Source organism: Patagioenas fasciata, chromosome 6 (genome assembly GCF_037038585.1).
Source record: "Patagioenas fasciata isolate bPatFas1 chromosome 6, bPatFas1.hap1, whole genome shotgun sequence".
In the NCBI taxonomy this organism is placed as follows: Eukaryota; Metazoa; Chordata; class Aves; order Columbiformes; family Columbidae; genus Patagioenas; species Patagioenas fasciata.
In genome coordinates, this window is record NC_092525.1 from 24,286,771 (window position 1) to 24,309,348 (window position 22,578).

A 22,578-nucleotide genomic window follows, 5' to 3' on the forward strand; every position below is an offset into this window, starting at 1 on the left:
GATGGAAAATGATCCAGGCAGGCTGTAAAGATGGCTTTCTGTGCCCCACCAGCTCCCTGGAAACCCCCAGGGGTGGGATGTGCAGGTTTGCTTGATGCAGAAAGGCAATGCAGGTATTTTGGGAAGATGTGCTGCCAGGTGGGTGGCGGCCCCCCAGAGAAGCCCTGTGTGCAGGAGGTCATCACAACCTGCTTCGAGCAGATGATGCCCAGGTCCCCGCAGCCCTCTGCTCCTTCCTGGCCCCAGCCTTCCTCCCGGGACAGGGGTCTCCCTTTTCCACGGAGGCAGCTTGAGCACCAGGCCCACGCACGGCCGCCGCCCCGCCGGGCTAGGGGTGGGCTGCGGGAAGCCCCCGCCACGGGTGGGAAGCGCCGCCCGGAGCGGCCCCTTCCCCGCCCCGCCGCCCTCTCGGCCCCGCCCGAGGGTCCGTCCCGCCGCGGAGGAAGGACCGGAGAGAGGGAGGGAGAGAGAACCGGAGAGAGGGAGGGAAGACCGGAGGCAGAGGGAGGACCGGGGCGGGAGCCCGGCCCCGCCCGCCGCGCCGCACCTGAGCGATCAGCGGCGGCTCCGCGCCGGCCTTGGTCCCAGCCCCGGTCCCGGCCCCCTCCGCCGCCCGCCCATGGCTCGGCCGTTGCCGTTGCTGCTCTGCCTGGCCGCGCTGGGCGCCGGCTGCCGGGCAGGGTCTCCCCCCACCGGTACGGCCGGGCCCTCCGCCGAGCCGCTGCAGGACGAGGCGGACAACCAGGAGAACATCCTCTCCCAGGTACCTACGGGGGATGCGGTGCACCTCGGGGGATGCTGGACAAGTCGGAGGGTGCTGGGTACCCGCGGTGCGGGGCTGTGCACACCACGGGAGGTGCTGCTGTGTGCTGCGGTACTCAGCCGGGGGATGCTGTGCACACCCTGGGTGATACTGGATGTACATGCTCGATGGTGCTGAGAGATGCTGTGCACTCGCTGGCAGTGCTGGGTGAGTGCAACTGCAGGGAATTTTATTACCCGGGGTACAGTGAACCCACTGAAGCACAACAGGGAGTAGTTCACGGACTCCATCCTATTGTTTCCCAGGGGCTACTCAATAAATAGGGAACTCCTTGGGAGAGGAATTGGTGGAGCCTCTTTGTGTGCTGAGGGGAGGGATCCAGACTCTTTCCCTGACAGCGGGATGCGGTGGAGGTTTCTGTTAGATTTGGCTGTTTAGACTGTGTGCTATTATCTGCCCTCGGAAATGGCTAACGTGGAGACTATTGGAAACATACCGCCAAAGTTATTTTTGTGCTTGGGCTTTCAGAAGTGCTGTCTGCAAATCTCTGTAAAGGAAATTCCTGGCATTGTACGGGCCTAATCAGAAATACTGTTTCACCACCAGGTTACATTGCTTAAGGCTTTCAGTCGTCCTTTCAGCACACCTTTACCATGTCTACCTGTGTAAAGAAGTCTTGCTCAGGGTAGCAGGTGACCTAGTGGGTCTGCTGGACGCAGAGCACTAGAAAACAGCAGGGTGCAGTTTGTATTTAAAATTCAAAGCAACTAGGTCCATTTTACACGAAGTAGAATAAAAAATACCCTGTTGGAAGAAGCCAGTTCGTATTCCTCTTGTAGGTAGCGATCATAAAGTTCTGCACTCTCTAGAAAACTTCTTGGACAGCAGATTTTGGAAGAGGTGTCCAGTTTCTTCAAGGTTCAGTATGTCCATATTGTCCTCGTTTGGCCCTTGAGGTCCAGGTGTCCTTGTCCCTTGCTGAGGAAGCAAGGATGAGGAGTTTGCTCACTGCTAGTGCTCTGTGCTCAGCTCTTAGGTGACTACGACAAGGTGAAGGCTGTGTCTGAAGGCTCCGACTGTCGGTGTAAATGCCTGGTCAGACCCCTGGGCCGTGGTGCCTGCCAAAGGATTAACGAAGGCGCTTTCAGAGCAGAGGACTTTTACACGGTGGAAACTATCACATCAGGACCCAGCTGCAAGTGTGCGTGCGTGGCTCCCCCCTCAGCCCTCAACCCTTGCGAGGGGGACTTCAGGCTGAAGAAGCTGCGGGAGGCGGAGAGTAGCGACCTGAAGGTAGGAGAGCAGCTTGAATTCAGGTGTCTTTGGGGAGGGGAAGATCTTCCGAAGCCTTTTCTTTCTGATTGTTTTCTATAAAACCTTTTTCCTAAACTTTTTTTTTTTTTTCCTAAAAAAATATCCTATAGTTACTTTTATACCTGCCTGTATTGTATAAAAATCAAGCTCGGCTTAAGGGATTGGTTTGAGCAGCTGCAGCTGATGATTCACTCAATTCATCCTGTGCTGCCTGGGTCCGCTGTGGCTGCCTGTGCTGGAAGCCCAGGAGGGACTGGGCTGCTCCCTGCCCTTTGTCCAGCGCTAAGTGTCCCCCGGGGGACGGATCTGCTCTGCTCCACAGCTGCCCGATCTCATTCCCATCACACAGAAGGACTTCTGAGGATCCATGCAAAAAGCTATTTTGGGTTCTGTGGGCCTAAAGCCACTGATGCGTCAGTGTGAGGCTGTGTTACACAGCTGGCTGATGGCAGGATGGGTTTTGTTGATTTAAATGCTGCCGCTTCTACACTATTTAGTATTCTATCTCTTTAGCAATATGTACCTTTTTTCCAAATGTGACAGTATTTGTCTCATGACTTTTCGTGGATGCTTACTGTTGCTGGTCTAGCAGCTGGCGGCAGCAGCAGCAGACCCTACGGAGTTTTCCAGCGTGTTACCTGTGTAGGGCAGTAGAAATCCTCCCCAATGGGTCTCTGCTTTGCTCCAGCCCTGAGGAGTCCCCAGAGCAGAAGTTTGAGTGCTGGTGGCACTTGTGTGGATGGTGATGGGACGTACCTTGGGGCAGTACTGCTGGTCCCAGCTCAGGTGGGAAGGCAGGCAGTGTGCGGGGTGCTGTGGGACAGCCTTCCCCCACCCCGGGCCACCACCATGGGTTTGTTCTAATTAATTTGGAGCTTGAGGATGTGTTTCATCTTGTCTGACTGCAGACAGTTAGCAGCTTCTTGTCCAAGCTCCCTGCAGCTAGGGAAGATAAACAGGCACAGGCAGACAATCCATCATTTCAGTGAAGAAGTCCCAGTCTGGAGTTGTTTGGTGGTCCCTCGCCTGCAGGAGAAGCAAAGATGTCCCAGCTGGCCTTAGATAAGGAGCCATGAGCTCTCTGTGGTTCGGGAAGACAACACCATCCAGGGTGGCAGAGCCACCCCTGAAGTGCCTTGCCTGGAGGCAGGCAGAGCTCCCCCACCAGCAGCTCACACCTCTCTCCCGTCCCCTCCAGAGCCCGTCAGCCAGTGAGAGGAGCAGAGCGAGCTGCGCCCTTGGCTCCAGCTGCCTCTTCCCACCGGGGAGCTGCTCACAGCCAGCTGTGGTGTGAAAGCTGGTCCTCTAGGAACTGGCCCAGGCTTCCCGCTCATTTCGCAAGGATCCGCAGCCAAGCGGTTTCACAAGGTTTATCCAAATACACACATGTGGGGTTTTTCTTTGCTGCAAAAGTCAAGCCCTGGGAGCTGTGGAAACAGGCTGCCTTTTTTGCCAAGCACAGAGTCCTTCCTGGGGTTGGGCTCACTGAGGACAACCACCTCTCATAGGAGAATACAGGAAAGGACACAGCTCCAGCTCTTATGTGACTCATGAGGAGCAGCTCCTGTGCTCATCAGGGGCTGGGAGGGACAGACAAGACCACCTCATGGTTCCTAACAGCCCCTAGGGTTTTACTGTGCTTGCTGGTCTGATGAGTATCATTCTTGCCTGGTCCAGCAGTGGGAAGCATGTAGAGTCAGTCATGCTCTATGTCTGTTGTGCTTTGTGAAGCTGCACTGGGCCTCCCAGCTGAAGGTTTCAGTCCCATCTGTGCCTTTAATAAGGTCCCACAGGAATGAACAGACCCTCAGACAGTGGGAACCAAAGTCCACAGTGGATAATGGGAAGGAAACAGAGTGAGTTGGTGCATGCATCAGCATGGTCTTTTGGGGAGTGACAACTTGGTGTTGGCAGGGCTAGCTGAGTCCATTTTTTTGAAATTGCATCTGGCTTGTAGGCATGGTGTGTGTTTTGGGGGTCTCGGACACAGAATCTGTGCAAGAAGTCAGTGTTCAGGAAGATTTTGAAGGTTGTTAATAAAGTCTGCAACCTTTGTGCATTGATGGAAATTATCCAGCCTGGAGGGAAAGCGCATGTCTCCAGTGGCTGTCTGGCAGGTTGCGTGCATTGTATCGGTCATCTCCATCCAGTTCTTGGTGGAAAGTGGATGCATAGCCATAAAACAGCCCTTGTCTTTTCATGCTGGTATTTTATCTGGCCCAACAATCTTTCCTTTGCTGTCAGCTCCACAGGGTGACTGCAGAGGCTGGGGTGGAAACTCAGAGTGCTGCCAGCAGCGCTGCCTGCACCTCTTCCGTGTTTATGGAGCTCTGTTGACCAGTGTGTAGCTGCTGGGAGAAAATGTCACTGCCTTGTAGTAATTCCCATGCACTGAAAATACTTCTCAGCTGTCAGGGCTGTAAGGTTTGCAGTACCATGCTGTATGTGTGGGGATATGTGTGGACATGAGGGACTGGAGAGAGCAGGTGTGTGTGGGAGCTGAGGCAGGGGATGGCCTGGGGGATAACCCCATCAGCCTGTGCCTGGCTCGGATCTGCAAAATGAGCACCAGGAACCATACAAAATGCAGAACGAGGGTATTGCTGTCTGGATCCCAAGGACTGATGAGCAAGGGCTGATGCTGGCAGGACGTGGGCATGCAACACTTCCCACTGCAGGAAGCGGAGGAGTTAAATACAGGGCATCTCTGAAATGGGAGGCTGAAGAAGAAGGCAACATTCTGCTGACAAAGTTGTTCTCTAGGGAAGCAAAGTCTTAGCAGGCTGGCACTGAATCTCAGTTGCTTCACTCTTGTATTTGTGAACATTTTAAAACTTTTTAACAGCTTTCTTCTTGTTACTGGAAAAAAAATGTGGTGGCATGAACTCAGAGTTTGATGTCAAACATAGTTTATGTGAGCTGCTGTTTGCTTGTTGCCAGTCACATCACTAGTGGGGCAGCTAAGCCTTTGGGAGTGTGAAAGAGCTTGCTCAGAGCTGGCAAGAAGAGCTGTGCTCTCCTCACTAATCCTCAGCACCCAAAACATATTCTTGAACCCCTGAAGCTCTGAATGCTTTGCTCCTGACTACAGTAGCAATGTGGCAGGGCTGTATAAGGAAAAACTTGCATTTTAATAAACTTCTTGTGCTCAGGTGCATGCATTACCCTTGACTTTTCAGCTGTAAAACCCATGCAAGGCACTTTGCAGCAAGTGCCCCTGACTGACGGTGTGCTTCTTTTGCCTTACAGCTGTCCTCCATCGTTGAGATGCTGGAAAGTGCCTTTTATGGCCTGGATCTTCTGAAACTGCACTCGGTCACAACCAAACTGGTGGGTCGGGTGGAAAAGCTTGAGGAGGTGAGATAAGTCCTGCTCCACTTCAGGGTTGTTGCCTTCAGTGGGACTCGCCTCAAGTCTACCCTTTGGTACCTTTGGCGCATTCAGAGCCTCATTCCTTTCGGAAGAAATGTTAATTCGCTGTTTGGCTGAAACTAAAGTAGACCAGACTGAACTCTCCGAACTAGACCAGACTGAACTCTCCAAACTAGACCAGCCCAGGCTCCCCAAAGTAGATCTCCACTGTTCATCACACCAGTGCCTACTGTCTTCTGACCCTCTCACTTTCCCTCATCTCTCGTGGCCCAAACTGGGTGCAGGATCCCAGCTGTGGCCTCACCAGGACCAGCATCTCCTTGGGGTCCAAAGAGTGTGCTGTTAAGTTTTTCCTCTTCTCAGTTTTATGTCTGTGATGGTGAGATAGTTGCTCTCAACCAGGTGCTTTTGTGCTCCTTGATGTGGCGGAGAGTGGTTCGGGGTTGGTACCGGGACACGCTCACCAGGACTGCTGGTAGCCAAGGTCAAATTCCTTAAGGATAAAGTTATATATTGGGATGTGTTTAAAAAGAACTGAGCCCTCAGCACTGCTAAAAACATAGATAAAGTACCTCCTACTTTTTGTAAAGCAGACTTCCAGTGAAATAATTTTCACTTCCATACAGTTTAATATTTCTTTGGATAGCACGATGTAGGGTTTGCAGTTTGTTGAGCTTTGCTCAGCTATGTAGCAACAGGTTGCCAGATTAAATACTGGAGTTTTCTCCCGTGGTCTGTATCTGGGACAATAATTCCACATTCTTTTTGGAGCAGAGCAGTCCCACTCGTTTGCAGCCAGGAGCAAAGAGGCGATGATTTATAAAGCCAAAATTCCACTTGCAAAGTGTTTCGGGAAGGCACGGCGTGCTCCATCCCGGGGTCAGGAAAGAGACAGCGGAGAGGAGCACGCTTGCCTGGGGGACTCTGGGTTTCCAAGCACAGTGATTGACCCAAAAGAGGGGAAAAGGGCTTTCGAGGTCTAAAAATAACAAAGCACCAATGTTTTTGTTTGGAATCCCACGGTCTTCCTGTGGTTTAGGATATTCTCCAGTGGCACTGGTAGCCCTGGGTCTGGTGTCGGGTTGAGCCCTGCCCTGGGCAACTGGAACTAGTTGACTGAAAGTGATGCCGATAGACATTGTCACCTTTAAGCAGGTCAGACTAGAGTGGCATGGCCACAGTTGGTGAGCGGGGAGTGCAGATTCCTCAAAGACCTGGCTCGCGGCTGACTCGCAGGCTAAGGGAAGGTCAGCGCTGGGGTTTGGGTAATGACAGATGGCACAAGTGGTTACTTCACTGTGCTCTTTGGTACCCAAGTGTCCCCGTCTGTTCAGCATGAGCAGTGCTGTTGGCACTTGTCTGTCTGGGCACATCATGGTGACCTGGCAACATAGCTGCTCTGCTCGCAGCCCATTGCAGCGAGGCAGAAGGGCAGAAGGCTCGGTCTGGCTGAAGTAGTTTGCCCAGAGATTGGCAGTGAAGTTCTGAGAGGGGGGGATTCACAGATTTGGGTCTTTAATTTCCTAAAAGCAGGGCTGCAGGATCATGTAACAAGCAGCTGAAGCTGCCTGCAGGCACTCGAATGGGATGGAGAAGGACAGGAGAGGTGTGGGTGAAATGGAGATTCCCCAGTGCAGCTGGGGCAGGCAGTGCAGGCAGCAGGTGTGAAACGCTTCCTGCTTCTGGCTTAGCATGTAAATTCCTCTTGAGAGGAGGATCACACCCTGCATCAGCCACGGGATCTGATACAGCAGACAGCTGAGATGCTGAACAAGAGCCTGGCATAGCTTCAAAGCATCGGCCTCCCAGGTGGGCATGCTTTTGGCAGCTGCTCCCCAGCAAAGCAGCTGAGCAGCCTGAAGCAGAGTCACAGACCAGGCTGTGGTGGTGCTTCCCTGCTCAAGGGGAGACAGATTTTATCCCTGAGCAGGTCATAAGCCAAACATTACACTGAATAAGTGATAAGGGACCATGGCTGTTGGAATCAGCCATCGTCCCGAAAGGAGGAGGGTGTTGAAGCTGCTACTCCTCCTAGGAGAGCATCGTGAGATCCTGTTCCTTTTCTTACTACAGCAAAATGCTTGCTGAAGAGTCCTTGTGTTACTGGACTCAGCCTTAAAATTGCATGATAAAGCTGAGACTCACAATTCCTGGATAGAGACTGGGAGTTCAGATATCCATGGAGGGGGCTGGGGATTAACTGAGCTCAGGATGGTATTTTTGCAGAGATGAGAAAGTTTGAGAGTTGTTTCCAGGATAACCAGGTATTTTATACAAAAGGTGACAGTCAAGGGAATGAACCCCCAGACATTTAGTCTGCAGAGCTAGTCCCTTCTCCAGCGAGGCAGCTTCTCTGCTTTGTCTTTAGCTTGCAGCTGTTGCATCAGCTGGCGATTTTGAGGTCGCAGATGGAGGTCATGGTGGGCTTTAGGAGAAATTAATGGCAGGACAGATTGAAAAAGAAAGATCGGGGGAACCACCCCCACTCTCTGTGCAAAAGTGATTGATGTACTATCTATTCAAAGCAGTTGCCATTTAAGATGTAAAAGTCCAAGGAGTGATGAGCAGAGACTGCAACCACCCGTTGGAGACAAGGTGTGCCTGTGAAGGGCAAAGGGGTTTACCTGCTCTGGGCTGCCTGACAAACTGCAGCCAGCCCCAGCTCCCTCTTGGTCCGGGACAGCTCTCTGAGGGTCCCTGGTTCTCTCCGTCTCCCCAGATTCTCCCTCTCTTTAGTGAGAGTGAAGGGTGCAGAGTGGGAGCCATCCCTGAGTTCAGGAGCTGCATGGCTGGGCAGTGGGGCAGGGTGGGGACAAGAGCCTGGAGCCGTGTCCCAATGCCCTGAGGGGTGCTGTTGTGTCTGGAGCTGGCAGGCAGCTGGGAAAGTTCATGCTTCTCTTGCTCCAAACCAGACAAGGGGAATGCCAACCTTCAGGACTTGCCTTGGGGATCAAGCAGGCAGTGGCCAGCCGGGATGGGACCCTACTAGGAAAGTGGAATTAGTAAATGGGAGATGAACTCACTAGTACAGGCAAAGACATGAGGCTGGGACTGAAGCTTGCCTTCTCTTCCTTTTACCAGCTGGTGAGCATGGCTGAAGATGGATGTTGAAGAACCTCTAGGCCACTCTCCTGCTCCATGGGGCTCCATGGCAAAGAGTGGGTCTGGGATGATGTGCACACCAGGGATGGGTTTTCTGGACCCCACTGGGGTCAGGGGCACTTTCTTAGCAGCTGAAATGCCCAGCTTCACAGAGAAGCCCAGCTGTGAGTCCAGGGTAGGAGCACAGCACTTGCTGGCTCCCAGGCTGTGGTTTGGTGGCTGTGGAGCATCTCCTGTCTTTACGTGGGTGGTAAAATCTCCTCTCTTGCTTTCCTAGGGCATGGCCAGGAACTTCTCACAGGAAGCCAGCCAGGCAGGAGCCAGCGTGGAGGAGGATCCGCACCGCAGGGACAGGGAGAACTGCTCCCGCCTCATCACCAACAGCCTTGCTGACATCGAGAGCTCGCTGCAGCGGGACGCCGAGGCTGCCTACATGCACACAGAGGTACGGTACGGCCGCACCGACGGTGGCATGGCTCAAGGTCACCGCCAACCCAGGAGCCAGCCCAGGGGGTGTCCCTGGATGTGGCCACCAGCCCTAGGTCATTTTCTTCCTTGCTCCACCTGACCCTGTTTCGGTGCCTCCAGCTCCAGCCTGCTTCTCCGCACAGCCCAGCTGCTGCCAGGACGGAGGAGGGAAGAGGAGCAGGCTGCTCCCCGGCCTCCTCCTTCCCGCGGGGCTGTTGGGTTTTGAGGTCAGTGGCGGCTGTGCTGCTCGGAAAGAGTGATGTCATTGTGGGGCCGGCTGGGAAGTGCTGGGAAACGCGGAGCCTTTGATTAGCAGGGCTTGGGGGCTCCGTGGAGGGACAGCCTGTCGCCCTCCCTCCCTCCCTCCCCGCCTCCCTCCCTCCCCGCCTCCCTCCCTCCCAGGCAATTACCCCTCCCCAGCCAGCCCCTGCGCCTGGCTGGCTCCGGGCAGAGATTTGGGTGTCCCACTGGCTCCGGTGCCCAGCCCCACACCACAGGGGTCCCTGTGAGGTCTTCACAGCGTGGGGACATCCTCTGCTCAAAGCAATGGTTTCTGTGCTGCCCCAGAGAGGGGTAAGAGGGGTATTTTGGGAAAAGGCTCACCCACGGTGTCCTGACCCCCTTTCTGCTTGGTGGTGCAATCTAGGGTGGCCTGACACTGCTTTGAACCGTGCTGGGTGGCTGCTGGAGCACCCTGCCTTCAGGGCAGGAGGAGGTGTCTGGGGAAGGGGGAACAGTTGCTGCATCATTTCCAGCTACAAAGAGGGGTGCTTGGCTCCTGAGGACAGCTCACACATGGGCCTCCTGGCACCAGGACCAGGCATTGTGGGTCCTATGCAGAGGTGGGCTCCATGAGACCTGGTGGGGATAAGGGGGGACTCCCACACACGCTGGCTGTGATATACCAGTGTGCTGTGCTCGGGGGGGCTGTACCCCATGGCAAAGGGTGTCCGGCAGTGCTCCCAGCACCTCGCCCCCGGCTCCCCAGGCCGTAACTTGAGCAGGAGCTCCGCTGCCCGCTGGAGAGGAGCCAGCCTGGCCAGGCAGGAGAGCAAACGCCGGGCTTTTATTACCCCGAGTGACCTCATTTCCCAGTGTTCCTCTTTTCTTGCTGTTAATTGCAGCAGGGCTGCAAAGGAACCCTGGGACTGTCTTCTCAGCCAAACGGGCAGCACTTCAACCTTTGGGCTGTCTTTCCGATTTCCTTTAATGAGATGAAATCCTTCAGGCATGATCTGTGGCAGCTGGTGGCTGCTTCAGCATGGGGTTCCTGGTCCCTGTCCTGGGGGTTCCCAGCCCTGCTGGGAAGGTGTCTTCAGCCTCTCTGCTACATCAAAGCTGGGTGCGTGTTACGTGTTCTCTAGGGACCAGCTACCGGCACCAGTCACTGGTGTGCAAGGGGGTGTCTGGTGAGTGGACATGCAAGCGGTGGTATCCAGGGATGTACCTTTCTAATCCCTCCTCGGGGTCCCCTGGCTCTGCTCACACATCCTGCACCCCATTTCCCACAGCTCGTGCCTTACTAAGCACTGAGTCCTGGGTTTGCACATTGGCATGAAGGTCAGGTGGAAGCAATGCTGCTGATCTGCTGCCCCTACTGTGTCCTGGAGCATTTCCCTGGGCAAAAGTGACTGAGGGTGACCTTGAGAAAGGAAGAAGGACAGAGCATCCTACCCAGTGCTCGGATGGCCAGCCTCACCTGCCCTGTCCCCCAAAACTTGGCTGTTCTGACCCATCCTGTAACAACTTCCCACATCTCTTCCAGGGCAGGTACGAAGAAAGATTCCTGAAAGATGAAACCATCTCCCAGCAGATCAACTCTGTTGAGTCCCTCCCGGAACTGCACCTCTCTCCAGAGGATGAGAAGCCCAAGCAGCTCTTGCAGAGGAAGCTGCATGTGAGGAGCCGGCCTCCTTCCAAGCCCACCATCGTCCGAGGGGTCACCTACTACAAAGCTCAGTCCACCGAGTCAGAGAACGACATTGAGGAGCAACGTGAGTTGGGTTTGCAGCCATGTCTGGTGGGATGGCTGGCTGCATCCTGTAGTAAAACCAGCATTAACCCCCATATCCTGCCTTGTCCCCTGGGAATGCATGGGCAAAGCCCATGGGGCTCACCTCGGGGAGGAGGGCTAGGAGGGGGGGACAGGTGGGAGGATCTGTACCTCACTGCTGTGCAACCTTTGAGGCCTGTGGGAGGGAGTTGTGCAGCATTGTTATGCACGGAAAATTCCTGGGAGCTAAGGACATAGGTCACTGCTTTGGCTTAAAATGCCCAGCACCAACACTTTTCCTAAAGTAAATGCAGGTTTATTACATATGTTATTCCTGCAAATCTGGCTGCCTGATGGCATCCCGCAAGGTTTGTGTGGCACCCCGGGAGGCTGGGGTGGTGGAGTCAGCTCGGAACTGTGTCTGGCTCATGAGACCCCTGAGATGAGGAGGAGCACAGGGCACCCGTGTTGGCTGGAAACTTGAGTGGTCCCCATGATGCTCCCGCTTTGGCAGCCGGGTTGGGTGGGTGGGGTCTGGCTGGGTGCTGCAGCTGTCTCCATCCTGCCCCATCTCTGGGAGCTGGCAACACGCGATCATTCTCCATCACCTCCCACTGCACTCAGCCTGAGATGGTGGACGTGGATGCGATGAGGTCTCACCAGCCTCCTAATGTGAGCACCATCAACCCCTGCTGATTGTGCAGCCCTTCTCTGGCTGCAAATTAAGAGGAAAACTGCATGGATTTAGCATGAGAAAGCCTGGAGATGCAGGCAGACGAGCCAGAGCAGTGGGGCAGGCAGAGAGGGGCCTTAGGGGACCTGCTCCCTCTTGCCGTGGGGCTGATGCCCATGCCTGTGTTTGACAGCAGACGAGCTGTTCAGTGGGGACAACACGGTGGACCTGCTGATCGAGGACCAGCTCCTGAGGCCCAGCCCCAGGGCTGGCAAGAGCATGAAGAAGCCCTCCCCAGTGGGATGGCCACCCATGCCTGGCAGCGACCCCACCACCCCGCCGGCTGCCGACACTGCCGCCACGGCCACCGTGCCTCTGTCCCCTGCCACCTCCATGGGGCCCACCCCGGACCCCACCACTGTGAGCCGGCTGACCCCCACCCCAGAGACTACGACTGCCCTGGTGCGGCTGGCAGAGGAGGGGACCTCACAGCTACCGGCAGCCTTGGCCAGCACAGTGATGGCCACAGCCACAGAGAGCATGGCCACAACTACGGAGAGCCTGCCCACAGCCACCACCGCTGTCCCCAGCCTTGCCGTGGCCATGACTGCTGGGACCTTGAGGAACATGGCAATGAGCCCTTCCCTGGAGAGCAGCCCAGGAGCCTGGGAACAGGCGAGCACCCCTGCAACACCAGTCAGCCCCACCATCCCTGCCACCCCAAAGCAGGCACTGGAGGAGGAGGACATCAGGAACATAATTGGTGAGTACCTGCATGTCCTGCACCGATCCAGCTGTATGCAGGGGGGCTGAGCGTAGAACACCTCGATTTGATCAAGGGTGGAATGTGTCATGGAGGTGGTGGCTGGATAGCACTTTACTGGGGCACCAGCTTTACTCATTTGTTAACTCTGGAACCTACTGTAGTCTCCTCCCAGTTTGAAGGGCTGGGCAGGGGAGAAAGAGGCTTCCCTGGGGATGGACCCAAGACAGACAGCAGCCTCTGCTGGGACAGGGACATGGCTGAGGCTGTGGGGGGATGTTTGCAGAATCTGGCTAGTGCTGCTAGGCCTTGTGAGGCTGAGCCCAGGCCAAGGCAGCGGAGGCACCTGCTGGGGGGGGCTGGAGTGGGGGTGATACCCGCACACTCCCAGCAGGATCAGGGAGAACATGGCCACCCTTACTTGGGCCTTACAAACCTTTCTCTGCCTGTGCAGGGCGCTGCAAGGACACGCTGTCCACCATCTCAGGGCCCACCACCCAGAACACCTATGGGCGCAACGAGGGGGCCTGGATGAAGGACCCCCTGGCCAGGGAGGAGCGCATCTATGTCACCAACTACTACTATGGGAACACGCTGGTGGAGTTCAGGAACCTGGACAACTTCAAGCAAGGTGGGCTTGCACCATCCCCGATGCTGTGCTGGCCATCGCTTGGTTGGTCCAAGTAGCGTCCCCATTCCCTGGGAAGCCGCACTGTGGGGGACCTGCCCCGCTTGGATACCCGTACCTGGCATGTGGGGGTTCAGAGCATGGGGCAGGTCAGGCTGCCTGTGGTGGCTCTGGACATGCTTGTCACCACGCCAGGTTGTGGCTGTGGCCAGGGAGGGCGTGCAGGCAGGACTGGGGACAGGGGGTGCTGGCAGCAGGGCCACCAACCCCAAAGCTCTAAGTGAACCTGCTTTAGCAGGTGGGTTGGACTAGATGATCTCCAGAGGTCCCTTCTAGCCCCAACCATTCTGTGATTCTGTGAAAGCAAAGGGAAGGTCTCACCAACAAGGTGTCTCCACCCCGCAGGTCGCTGGAGCAACTCCTACAAGCTCCCATACAGCTGGATTGGGACGGGACACGTTGTCTACAATGGTTCCTTCTACTACAACCGAGCCTTCACACGCAACATCATCAAATACGACCTTAAGCAGCGGTACGTGGCCGCCTGGGCCATGCTGCACGACGTGGCCTATGAGGAGTCCACCCCGTGGCGGTGGCGAGGCCATTCAGACGTGGACTTTGCCGTGGATGAGAACGGCCTGTGGATCATCTATCCAGCCATCAGCTATGAGGGCTTCAACCAGGAGGTGATTGTGCTAAGCAAGCTGAACGCAGCCGACCTCAGCACCCAGAAGGAGACAACGTGGCGGACGGGACTGCGGAAGAACTTCTACGGGAACTGCTTTGTCATCTGCGGGGTCCTGTATGCAGTTGACAGCTACAACAAGAGGAATGCCAACATCTCCTATGCCTTTGACACACATACCAACACACAGATCATCCCCCGGCTGCTCTTTGAGAACGAGTATGCCTACACCACACAGATAGACTATAACCCTAAGGATCGCCTGCTCTATGCCTGGGACAATGGGCATCAAGTCACCTACCATGTCATCTTTGCCTACTGAGACCCCCGCCGCCACAGTGGGGCACTGCGAGCCAGGGGCCACCAGCACCTTTTATTATTATTTTTATTGTTATTTTGTACAAATCAAAGAGTAAATGATGCGTTTTGTTTCGAGCTCGTTTTTTATGGTGGATTGTAGATCAATCCCCAGGCCAGAACCACCCTCTTTGTTTTTGCTGTAACTTTACTTCTTTTTTCCTTCCCGTGGGGAGGGTTTTGGAGGGCAGACCTGGCTCTCCTGCCTGTAGAGGAGGAGGTGGCTGAGATGCTGCTCTCCTGCTGAGGTTTTTAGCTAAAGATGGTCAGCAGGAGCCCCAGAACCTGGTGCGAAGCTGGCCTTTCTGCTGCAGGTACCATCTCGCAGCAGGATACTGATGTCCGTCTGCCCTGGTGGAGGGCGTGCGTGTCCCATGGGGATGTCCCATCTCTCAGGACCATCATCCCAGCCGATGGCCAGCAGGCCTTTCGGAGATCCTGCTGTATAATGGGGCTGAGAGTGCAGCCCTGGCAGCCCCTGGTGCTGGCACTTACACCGAGGACCGTCCCCTCTGGCCGCAACTCTGCCCTTTGCAACCTGCTCTGGGGGGACTGGACACACCCCCAGCCCTGACTCCCATCTGGGGCTAGCTGGCAGCAGGAGGGGGACACTGTAAATGCGTGTAGATGGCTTTTGTTTGTTCATTTTGTAACCTGAAATAGTCCCCTATGGCATTTGCTGGGCGAAGGTTCTGCTCGGCTGGGTGTGGGGTTGCCTGGGCGTGAGGCTGGGGGGGCCCTCAGGGCTCGGGGAGCCCTTGCTCCCCATCCTGCTGCCACTCCAGCTCCTGCTGGGTCTCAGCCCACACTCCCTCATTGGCTTTTGGGAACCCCTCACTGCGGCATAGCCCCTGTCCTTCACCCAGCAGAATCTTGTATTTACCTGCTGTCCATAATAAAAGATCCAAGTACCGTTGCAGCTGTTCGGGGCCTTCTTTGGGTCTGGTTCACCCTCTGGGTGCACAGGGGTATTTTGGTTGGTTCAGGGAGTGCCAGTTTACACACTGCCATTCGCTTAAGTAAAACAGTATTAACAAGCAAAATAATAATAACTAAGTATTAATAAATAAAAGAACCATTTTATTGCCATCAGTGTTAGGGAAACAACAGAAATACCCAGGATGAGGGGTGCTCTCCACCACCAGTGCCCATAGGTGCTGGCTGGGGACATGGTGCCACTGCAGTCCCTGAGCCCTTGGCAGCAGCTCTTTCCAACATGCCAGGCTGTGCCACTCTCAGCCACCACCACCAGGTCCCCTCCCCAGCAGCAAACACCCACCCAGAGCAGCCGGGAGAGCTGTGTGCCTCTGGCTGGGGCACCGCCAGGGTTTTTATTTTTGACTATTGTGCGCTCTGGCCCACAGTCAGGTGGGGCCGGGGCCAGGAAAACAGAACTGGTGCAAGGAGCGCGGCCAAACCCCTTGCCGAGTGCGGCTGCTTCCCAGCAGCGTGAGTGCCGAGGGGCCGGGGGGCCTGTGCAGCTCACCCTGACTACGTGGCAAAGGGCAAAGCTTTTCCATAGTGTTGCAAAGGCTGGATTGCTCCTCACCCTCCTCCTCTGAACTGTTTGTCCTGTTGCAGGATCAACTTTTATCTCCGAACAGGCGCACACACAAATAATTAATAATAGTAAAAGTAAAAAAAAAAAATACATCAGTCAGTGGTTCAGACAATGAAGGAAAGGCAGTTGGCTGGCAAACTGGAGCCCATCATCTTCTGTGCTAACTGCAAAGGGGAAAAAAATTAGTGTAACATGCGGAAGTCATTAGGAAAGGCCGACGCTCCGCTGGTGTCTCATCCCAGCTGAGCACCAGAGCGCACCGTACGCTGGATGGCCCCGGCCCAGTTCAGCTGGGGCTTGGCTGACAAACTGGGCACCAGTTCCCAGAGCTCTGAGTGGGCTTGGTAACGGCAGCAAGAGCCATGGCCAGTGGGTTGGTGCTGGGGGCGAATGGAGCACGCCTCTGCTGTGGGAGGGGTGGCTGGTGGTGCTGCAGGGCAGAGAGGGGCTGCGTGGGTGTCAGCATGTGTCTGTGTGTCTGTGTTTCAGAAAGAAGGTGCTGTGGCTGTGTCCCACTGAGCTGAAACAGGCTGTGCTGCTCCATATGCTGTCAGCTGTGAAGAGCATTAAATATGACAAAAAAACCCTTAAAAGCCAAACAAAAAACAGGGACGAGGAAAAAGGAAAAAAAAAGAAAAAAGGGAAAAAAAAAAAAAAGAGGAAAAAAAAAGAGGGGAAAAAAAGGAAAAAATGGGAAAACAGGAAAAAGCGAACAAAAATAAGGAACTAAAAAGAACAGCAATACAATCTTTAGAAATGCCTGCGCTGCACTTAATCACCACCCTTGGGCTAAGCCCCAGCTTTTGCCATGTGGCCGCGTGGGCTGGAGAAGACACCAGCAGGACCCCAGCGCTCAGCACCCCACCTCGGGAGAAGGTTTAACAGGGATCCAAAAAAAAAAAACAAACCCAAAACAAACCAACAAAACACCACAAATTTGGACAGTGCATAAGTAGCAAGGATGGCCTGTGCCCCCCAGTGCCAGCGCCAGGCTGCTGATGCAGACAGCAGGCTGCAGCAGCGCGCAGCACCCGGCACCGGGCACCACGCTGCAGGTCCCCCGGTCTGTCCCCAGCAGAGCTGTGTGAGCCCCAGGCAGGACACACCCTGCGGCAAGGGTCAGGCACAGGAACGGGCTAAGCAGGGTCTGTGCCGTGTGCCGGGAGCCCCATGGAGCCACCAGCACAGGGGCTCAGTCTGGCAGCAGGAGCTGCTGCATTTCAGATGCAGAGGCCATACCGGGATTGCAGGAGCTACTGCAGGGATTTGACAATTGCCCTCAGGGTGTGGGGCATCTCCGGGACTGAGGGAGATGAGCTGTAGAAGGTGCTGGTGTGATTTCTGCGCTGCTCTCGGAGGTAAGGAGGGACTGATGAACTTTTGATGTGGAGGATCCTGGTGTCCATCACTTCGCAGTCGATCTGCATCATCACCTCGTAGTCCTGCCCATTGATCACGTTCTCTGCAAAAGTAAGTAAAAAAGAAAAAAAAAGTCAGAGTTAGCCCTGCAAGCTAGTGACCTAATGGCACCAAAAGCAGAGCTTTCTGGACCTTTTTTTTCTGGAGCAAGAGCTTCAGGAACCTTTTCCTTTTTGCAGCTCCATCTCACACAGCGCAGCCTCAGCCTGCTCAAGACAATTTCAAGGGCCTGGGCCATGCTTACCATGTGCAGTCACACCTAGATATTAATGTCTTTTCCACTTCTTCATCTGCACATAATTACCACCGGCGTTTGCCTTGTATAACATTTATTACTGAACTGTTGTTCTCAAGCCACTAAAGCGCAGGGGTGATGGAAGATAGGGATTACTTAAGAAAGCTGAATGTTTCACTTTCTTTTTATTGTTTTAAGAATACTGTAACCCTCTTGACACTAAGGATCTAGAGGAATTTCTTCGTGGGATTACTGAGAAAAGAAAAGTCAAAATCCTCTTTCTCAGAAGAATTAACTGTACCTCATTACCGTGCAGGGCCTCGACACAAGGACATGCTGGGCTACACCACCCCAGCACGGCCCCTGGCCCGGCACGTCGGCCGCTGCAGAAGCTCTTGGGCTCGCAGGCAGGGGCTGAGCACATGGCCAGCATCTGCTGCCTGGATTTAAAGGTGGGAGACTATTCCCTGCATAGACACTGTGTCCAGGAATGTGAGAGCCAAGATCAGATTTCCAGGCACGACCAACCCTTGCTTTTCAGTCAGAAACGCTGACTGCCATCGGCGGCATCTTCTTTCTGTGCTAAGAAGGATGGCAGATCACCTAATAGAAAGCGTATGGACTAGAGGAATGCAATATACATTACTGATTTTTACTGTTTTCCTGGATTAACTCTGACTCTGGATGACAGCTGACAGCCGCGGACAGACCCTCTTGTACCCCACGCCACCTGTAGAAGCCATTAGATCAAGTACGTCTGGTACAGTAATGAAAAGCAGGAGTAAACCCTTGCTAAGGAAGCTGAGAGCCTGCAAGGGAAATCAAAGCTCCCACCTGCAGAAATGAAATCGAAAAAGCTCTGTACGTGCCACTGAGTGACTGAGGCCAGGAGCAGCTGTGCACGTCTCTGTGCTGCTGATCCAACCCAACATGAGCCTCACCCCTCCTGGCCATGGTGCTGCTGATAAAGCCCTGCCATAGCTTTGGGTGTTGTGCCCAGTTGGGATCCTTTTTGAGGCCACTCTTCCATGTCAACCCTTCTCTCACCCTTTGGATGTACCATTGATTCTCACCCAGGAGGTTCAGGACCAGATGGAGAGGGCTGGGCTGCTGGTGCTGCTCCGGACAAGGCTGCATGGAGCAGCTGAGGGCACAAGAAGAGGCTGTCGGGTGTAGGAGCCTGGCTTTGGGCTGAAGAGAGCAAACAGGAACAGATCAGCTCCCTGTGACACAGCAAGCCGAAAATGCAGCTCCTCAGCTCTCACATTGCAAAGATGACAGCTTGACAGGAGAAATTGTGCTCCAAAGCCACAAGTGGGTGAGGTGGGATGGGATGGCAACCAGGTCCAGGAAAACCTCTTGGCGAGGCAGTAAGACTTTCCCACTGCCCACAGCAGCCAGCGCAGCGGGATATCACCGGGTTCCTTGGCACAGCAGAACACGGAGGAGAAGAGCGATCCCAGAGAGGAGCCCGTGCGAGGGAGGGAGCTGGACCTGCACTGCGTGGGTGGCAGCATGGGAACCAGACCAGCCCACCTCAGTCAGCCGGGATCCCGCTGCTCCCAGAGCTGGCACAGGCTCGCCCCGCAACTCCGTGGGCCGTGATTAAGTAAGTCATAGCTCTGCTCCCCTGTGCGAGACGTGCTGTGTCTTCTGAGGCCACCACAGCTGAGATAGCTGGGAGGAGTCAGGCTCACAACAAGCCTCTCTGGTCAGACCCACACACCCAACTCAGACATTCGCAAAGTGCCTGCATCCTGCCCTGTGCGTATGAATTAAACACAAGTATCTGATTCTTTCCCCTTCTGGGTTGAAAGCACTGTTGATGAAGAACTGCTGGAGGAAGCCTCTGCAAAGGGTCTCAGAGGGATGAGGACAGCAGTTGGAATGGCTCAACTCCCACCACAGACATTTCTAGCAGCCTTTCTCATTACCATTAGCACCAAGACGATGTAGAAGAGGAGGTGGGATTCTTGGCAAAGACGGCAGTTGCTGCTTGGTGATGCTGCTGGGCACCTGGACCAGCTGTGTTCCAAGGAGCAGCCTGGAAGCCAGGCCAGCTCCAGGATGCCTGCCCACCATTGGAGAGCCCTGCCCAGCCCACCCCAGCCCAGAGGGTGGAGGGGCTGATGCTCCCAGCAAAACAACAAGCAAACGTGACCTGAATGCAGCCGGCGCAACCCGATGTTTGGAAACACTAGCTCACTGTCACAGGGGCAGGCACTGCAAAAATGATTCCACATGGCTCCATCCTGAGCTCGATGCCATTAAACTGTTTCATGATCTGGATGAGGAATAGAGCATGTACTTATAAGAGTTCTGGAAGATGTTGAACTGGAGAGATTTCAACCACCTTGGAGTACTGGATTAGACTGCAGTTTCAATAAAAGAGAGAAGCTGTCCAGAATCTTCAGGTTGCATTTCAACCGAGGCCAGAGCAAAGTACAACACTTGGGAGAACTGGAAAACACAAGTACAAAATGGGGCTGGGCAGAAGCATTGCAGAAAAAGTTTGAGGACTAGAGAGGATCATTTTGCATAAGCCAATGGCATGACAGGACTAGAAATAATCGATTTCAAGAGAAACAGTTTTATCTTTGACCAAGTTTCTAATGATAATGAAATACAAGCCCTGGATTAAACTATTGGGAGACCATCTCTGTGACTGGCAGGTTTTAAGGGAAGGCTGGATGATCATCTATCAGGCAAGACCCGGGGTACTTGACCCCACTTCCTCCACACAGGCACTTGCAGTAACAGAATCATAGAATCATTTTGGTTGGAAAAGACCTTTAAAATCATCAAGTCCAACCATTGACCTAGCACTGCCAAGTTCACCCCTAAACTGTGTCCCTGAGAACCTCACCTACCTCATCAGTTGCTCGTGGTCTCTCTCGCCCTGCCTTTCTGTGAGCTGCAGGTGCCTCTTCATGGCTGGAGCCCCTCCGGGCAGACCACAACTGATCACAGAGCCCAGGTCCACAAAGTAGCCACCATATGTCAACTAAGCTGCCACAGTTGTCTGTCTGCTCTTTGCTCGTGACAAAGACAAGGCAGTGCAACTTGGTGAAGCCTTTGAGTGAGGTTTGAGTTGACGTTTGCCTCAGGGTAGGGATGCACCCCAGCCAGTGCCCATGGTTCAGACAGCAGTGAGAACACCACTGTGCCTGCCTGCCTGTCTTCCTTCCTCCCCTTCCACAGAGCCACCCGGCAGAACCAACATGCCCAGCTCTACTCCCACACTGTGCTCACATAATTTATGTTAAAGTTATGTGCCAGGAAATTATCTCTGCACAAGGTGATACTAAAACACCAACTCTTTTAAAACCATTAACAGCTACTCACACCCTTTATATGTCCCACGTTTCCTTCTAACAAGAAAGCTTGCTCCACCACACCAGATTCCAAAGGCAGTGTCAGTGTTAATTTACACTCGGAGCGCCTTCTGCAGCCCCATCCATACCACTGGCAGGAACCCCAGCAGCTTTCAAAGAGCTGCCGGATGAGTTCCAGCACGTGGTTGCTTTGTGCTAGCTGTACCAAGCTCATGATGCTGAAGTTTGGTTTAAAGAATGATTTAGCACCAAACTACTCAAAAGATTTATAGTGCAAAACAGAGCTTATGTCTGGGGCAGCACAGAGTTCCGCAAGCTGTGCGCAGCTCTGGGGCTGGCCTGCTGAAGGGCTGCAGTTGTCCCCAGACACAACTCAGGGGCTTCCTCTGCTCTCTCACTCTGCGATCTTCCATCTCATCCACATTGAGCAGCCCCGACTGTCCTGCCCAGCACATCTGGACAGTGTTTCCACCCAAAGGGCTGCTATACACTACCAAATAAGTATATAAATGAAGCAGTGTTACTGCAACAGCTACAAAGACTAAAAATACGCTCAGTGCAACAAGGCAGCAGGGTTCCTAAAATATTTACAGATTTGCTTGTTAGACAGGATTATTTGAGGCAAGGGAGAAAGTTATATATTGACCCAAATAACTTCTCTTTTCAAAAGCAAATTCCTGCTTGGAATTATTGCCAAGCAAACCAGTTGCAATGGTCTCACCTCTGCAGACACAGCTGTCCTCAGCCCCGACACTGGTGAAGGGAGGTCTGGGTCTCCAAGCACCTCTCAAAAACAGTGAGCCAGCCATAGTCAGAAACACCGGATCCGCATAATCGAAATTACTTTGATGAGCCACAAGCTGACAGCAAGTAGACAGGGTCTCTGCCCACATCTAAGCGTCGAAGCAGTGGTGCCAGGGGCTGTCCAAAGGGCAAGCAAGAAAGCTGGAGGAAATCAGCTCTGTGTGGCCTCCTAAGGAAATAATGGAGCCACAGGAGAGATGGGCACTGGCCGTGGATGAGAAGCACAATGTGCCCTTAGCTTACACCATTGTGTGATTTTTGGAAAAGACTGGCGCCTGCAGGCAATGTGGTCAGTGGCAGATATGTGCCAGATGTGCCTCCGGTACCTGGTCCAGACTGGGTGGTCTCAGGAAGAGGGAAGGACAGTCTACTCTGCCCAGGGACCATTTCCCACCTGGTCTCCAACCTCCCCTTCCAATCTCCTTTCATGCTGGATGCTCACTTCCCTCTCTGAGAAAGAGCATGAACTACAGAGGAAAGGGTCCTGTGTGGATCTACTGCAATTACTCTTCTTTTGGAGGGGGAGCCAACAGGCATCTCAAGAAGAGAAGATCAGCGTCACCACTGTTGACCCTCCCAGGCACATCATTTAAAGCTCCCTCAGGTAGAGTATTTCTTGGAAACACTGAGACATTTTTGACAGCCCTGGCTGTGCATATGCGTGTTGTTGGCAGGGTATCATTGCTGCACAACAGCCATATTTGAAATCTATCCAGCTGTGGCAATGCTAATGACAAGGGAAAAAAAAACAGAAGAGAAAACAAAGACAAGAGGAAAGGCAGTTTTGCTGCACAGAAAGCTCTGTTGGGAGTGAAGGACAGAGGCTGGAGAAAGCAGCTCTGCTGGGCAAACCATCCCCTGCCAGCGTGGGGGACACAAACAGCACAAACAAACTCCCACACGCAGCCTGCAAACCCAGACATACCACTTACAAGACAAATAACTGTAGCCAGGAAAGCAGCCCCAAAAGGCACTCTGGTAGAAACTTCTTGCAAGAACAAGGGCTGGAGCAGGACAGCACATGGGGGACTGCTCCCTCAAGTGCAGCAGGAAGGGACCAGCAGACATGGGCATGTCCCCTTTGGTCCCCACCATGGGTCTAGCAT

General features: G+C 54.1%; 2 protein-coding genes across 4 annotated transcripts in view; one reads left to right on the top strand and one right to left on the bottom strand.

Annotated features, from left to right (window-relative positions):
- Window positions 1–444: 444 nt before the first annotated feature.
- OLFML2B (olfactomedin like 2B) lies at window positions 445–15,034 on the top strand. 2 transcript variants are annotated; one of them, XM_065842498.2, is made up of 8 exons: window positions 445–763; window positions 1,793–2,056; window positions 5,327–5,434; window positions 8,829–8,996; window positions 10,785–11,013; window positions 11,882–12,448; window positions 12,903–13,079; window positions 13,482–15,034. In XM_065842498.2, exons 1-8 carry the CDS (start codon window positions 620–622, stop codon window positions 14,081–14,083), a joined length of 2,259 nt encoding a protein of 752 aa, XP_065698570.1. In that variant the 5' UTR covers window positions 445–619; the 3' UTR covers window positions 14,084–15,034. The 2 variants fall into 2 exon arrangements, with proteins under 2 accessions (XP_065698570.1, XP_065698569.1); XM_065842497.2 differs by having other exon boundaries at window positions 446–763; window positions 11,879–12,448.
- Window positions 15,035–15,177: 143 nt separating this feature from the next.
- Window positions 15,178–22,578, bottom strand: part of ATF6 (activating transcription factor 6) — a 75,071-nt gene continuing 67,670 nt past the window's right edge. For both annotated transcript variants that reach the window (XM_065842252.2, XM_065842251.2), the window contains exon 16: window positions 15,178–17,141. In XM_065842252.2, the coding sequence (XP_065698324.1) occupies window positions 16,933–17,141 (209 nt within the window). In that variant the 3' untranslated portion in view covers window positions 15,178–16,932. The remainder of the gene's footprint in view (window positions 17,142–22,578) is intronic.

Coding starts and splice junctions, on each gene's coding strand:
- OLFML2B (XM_065842497.2), top strand. CDS start 620: ATGGCTCGGCCGTTGCCGTTGCTGCTCTGCCTGGCCGCGCTGGGCGCC. Junction 764..1,792: donor AGGAGAACATCCTCTCCCAG/GTACCTACGGGG, acceptor CTCTGTGCTCAG/CTCTTAGGTGACTACGACAA. Junction 8,997..10,784: donor CTGCCTACATGCACACAGAG/GTACGGTACGGC, acceptor CATCTCTTCCAG/GGCAGGTACGAAGAAAGATT.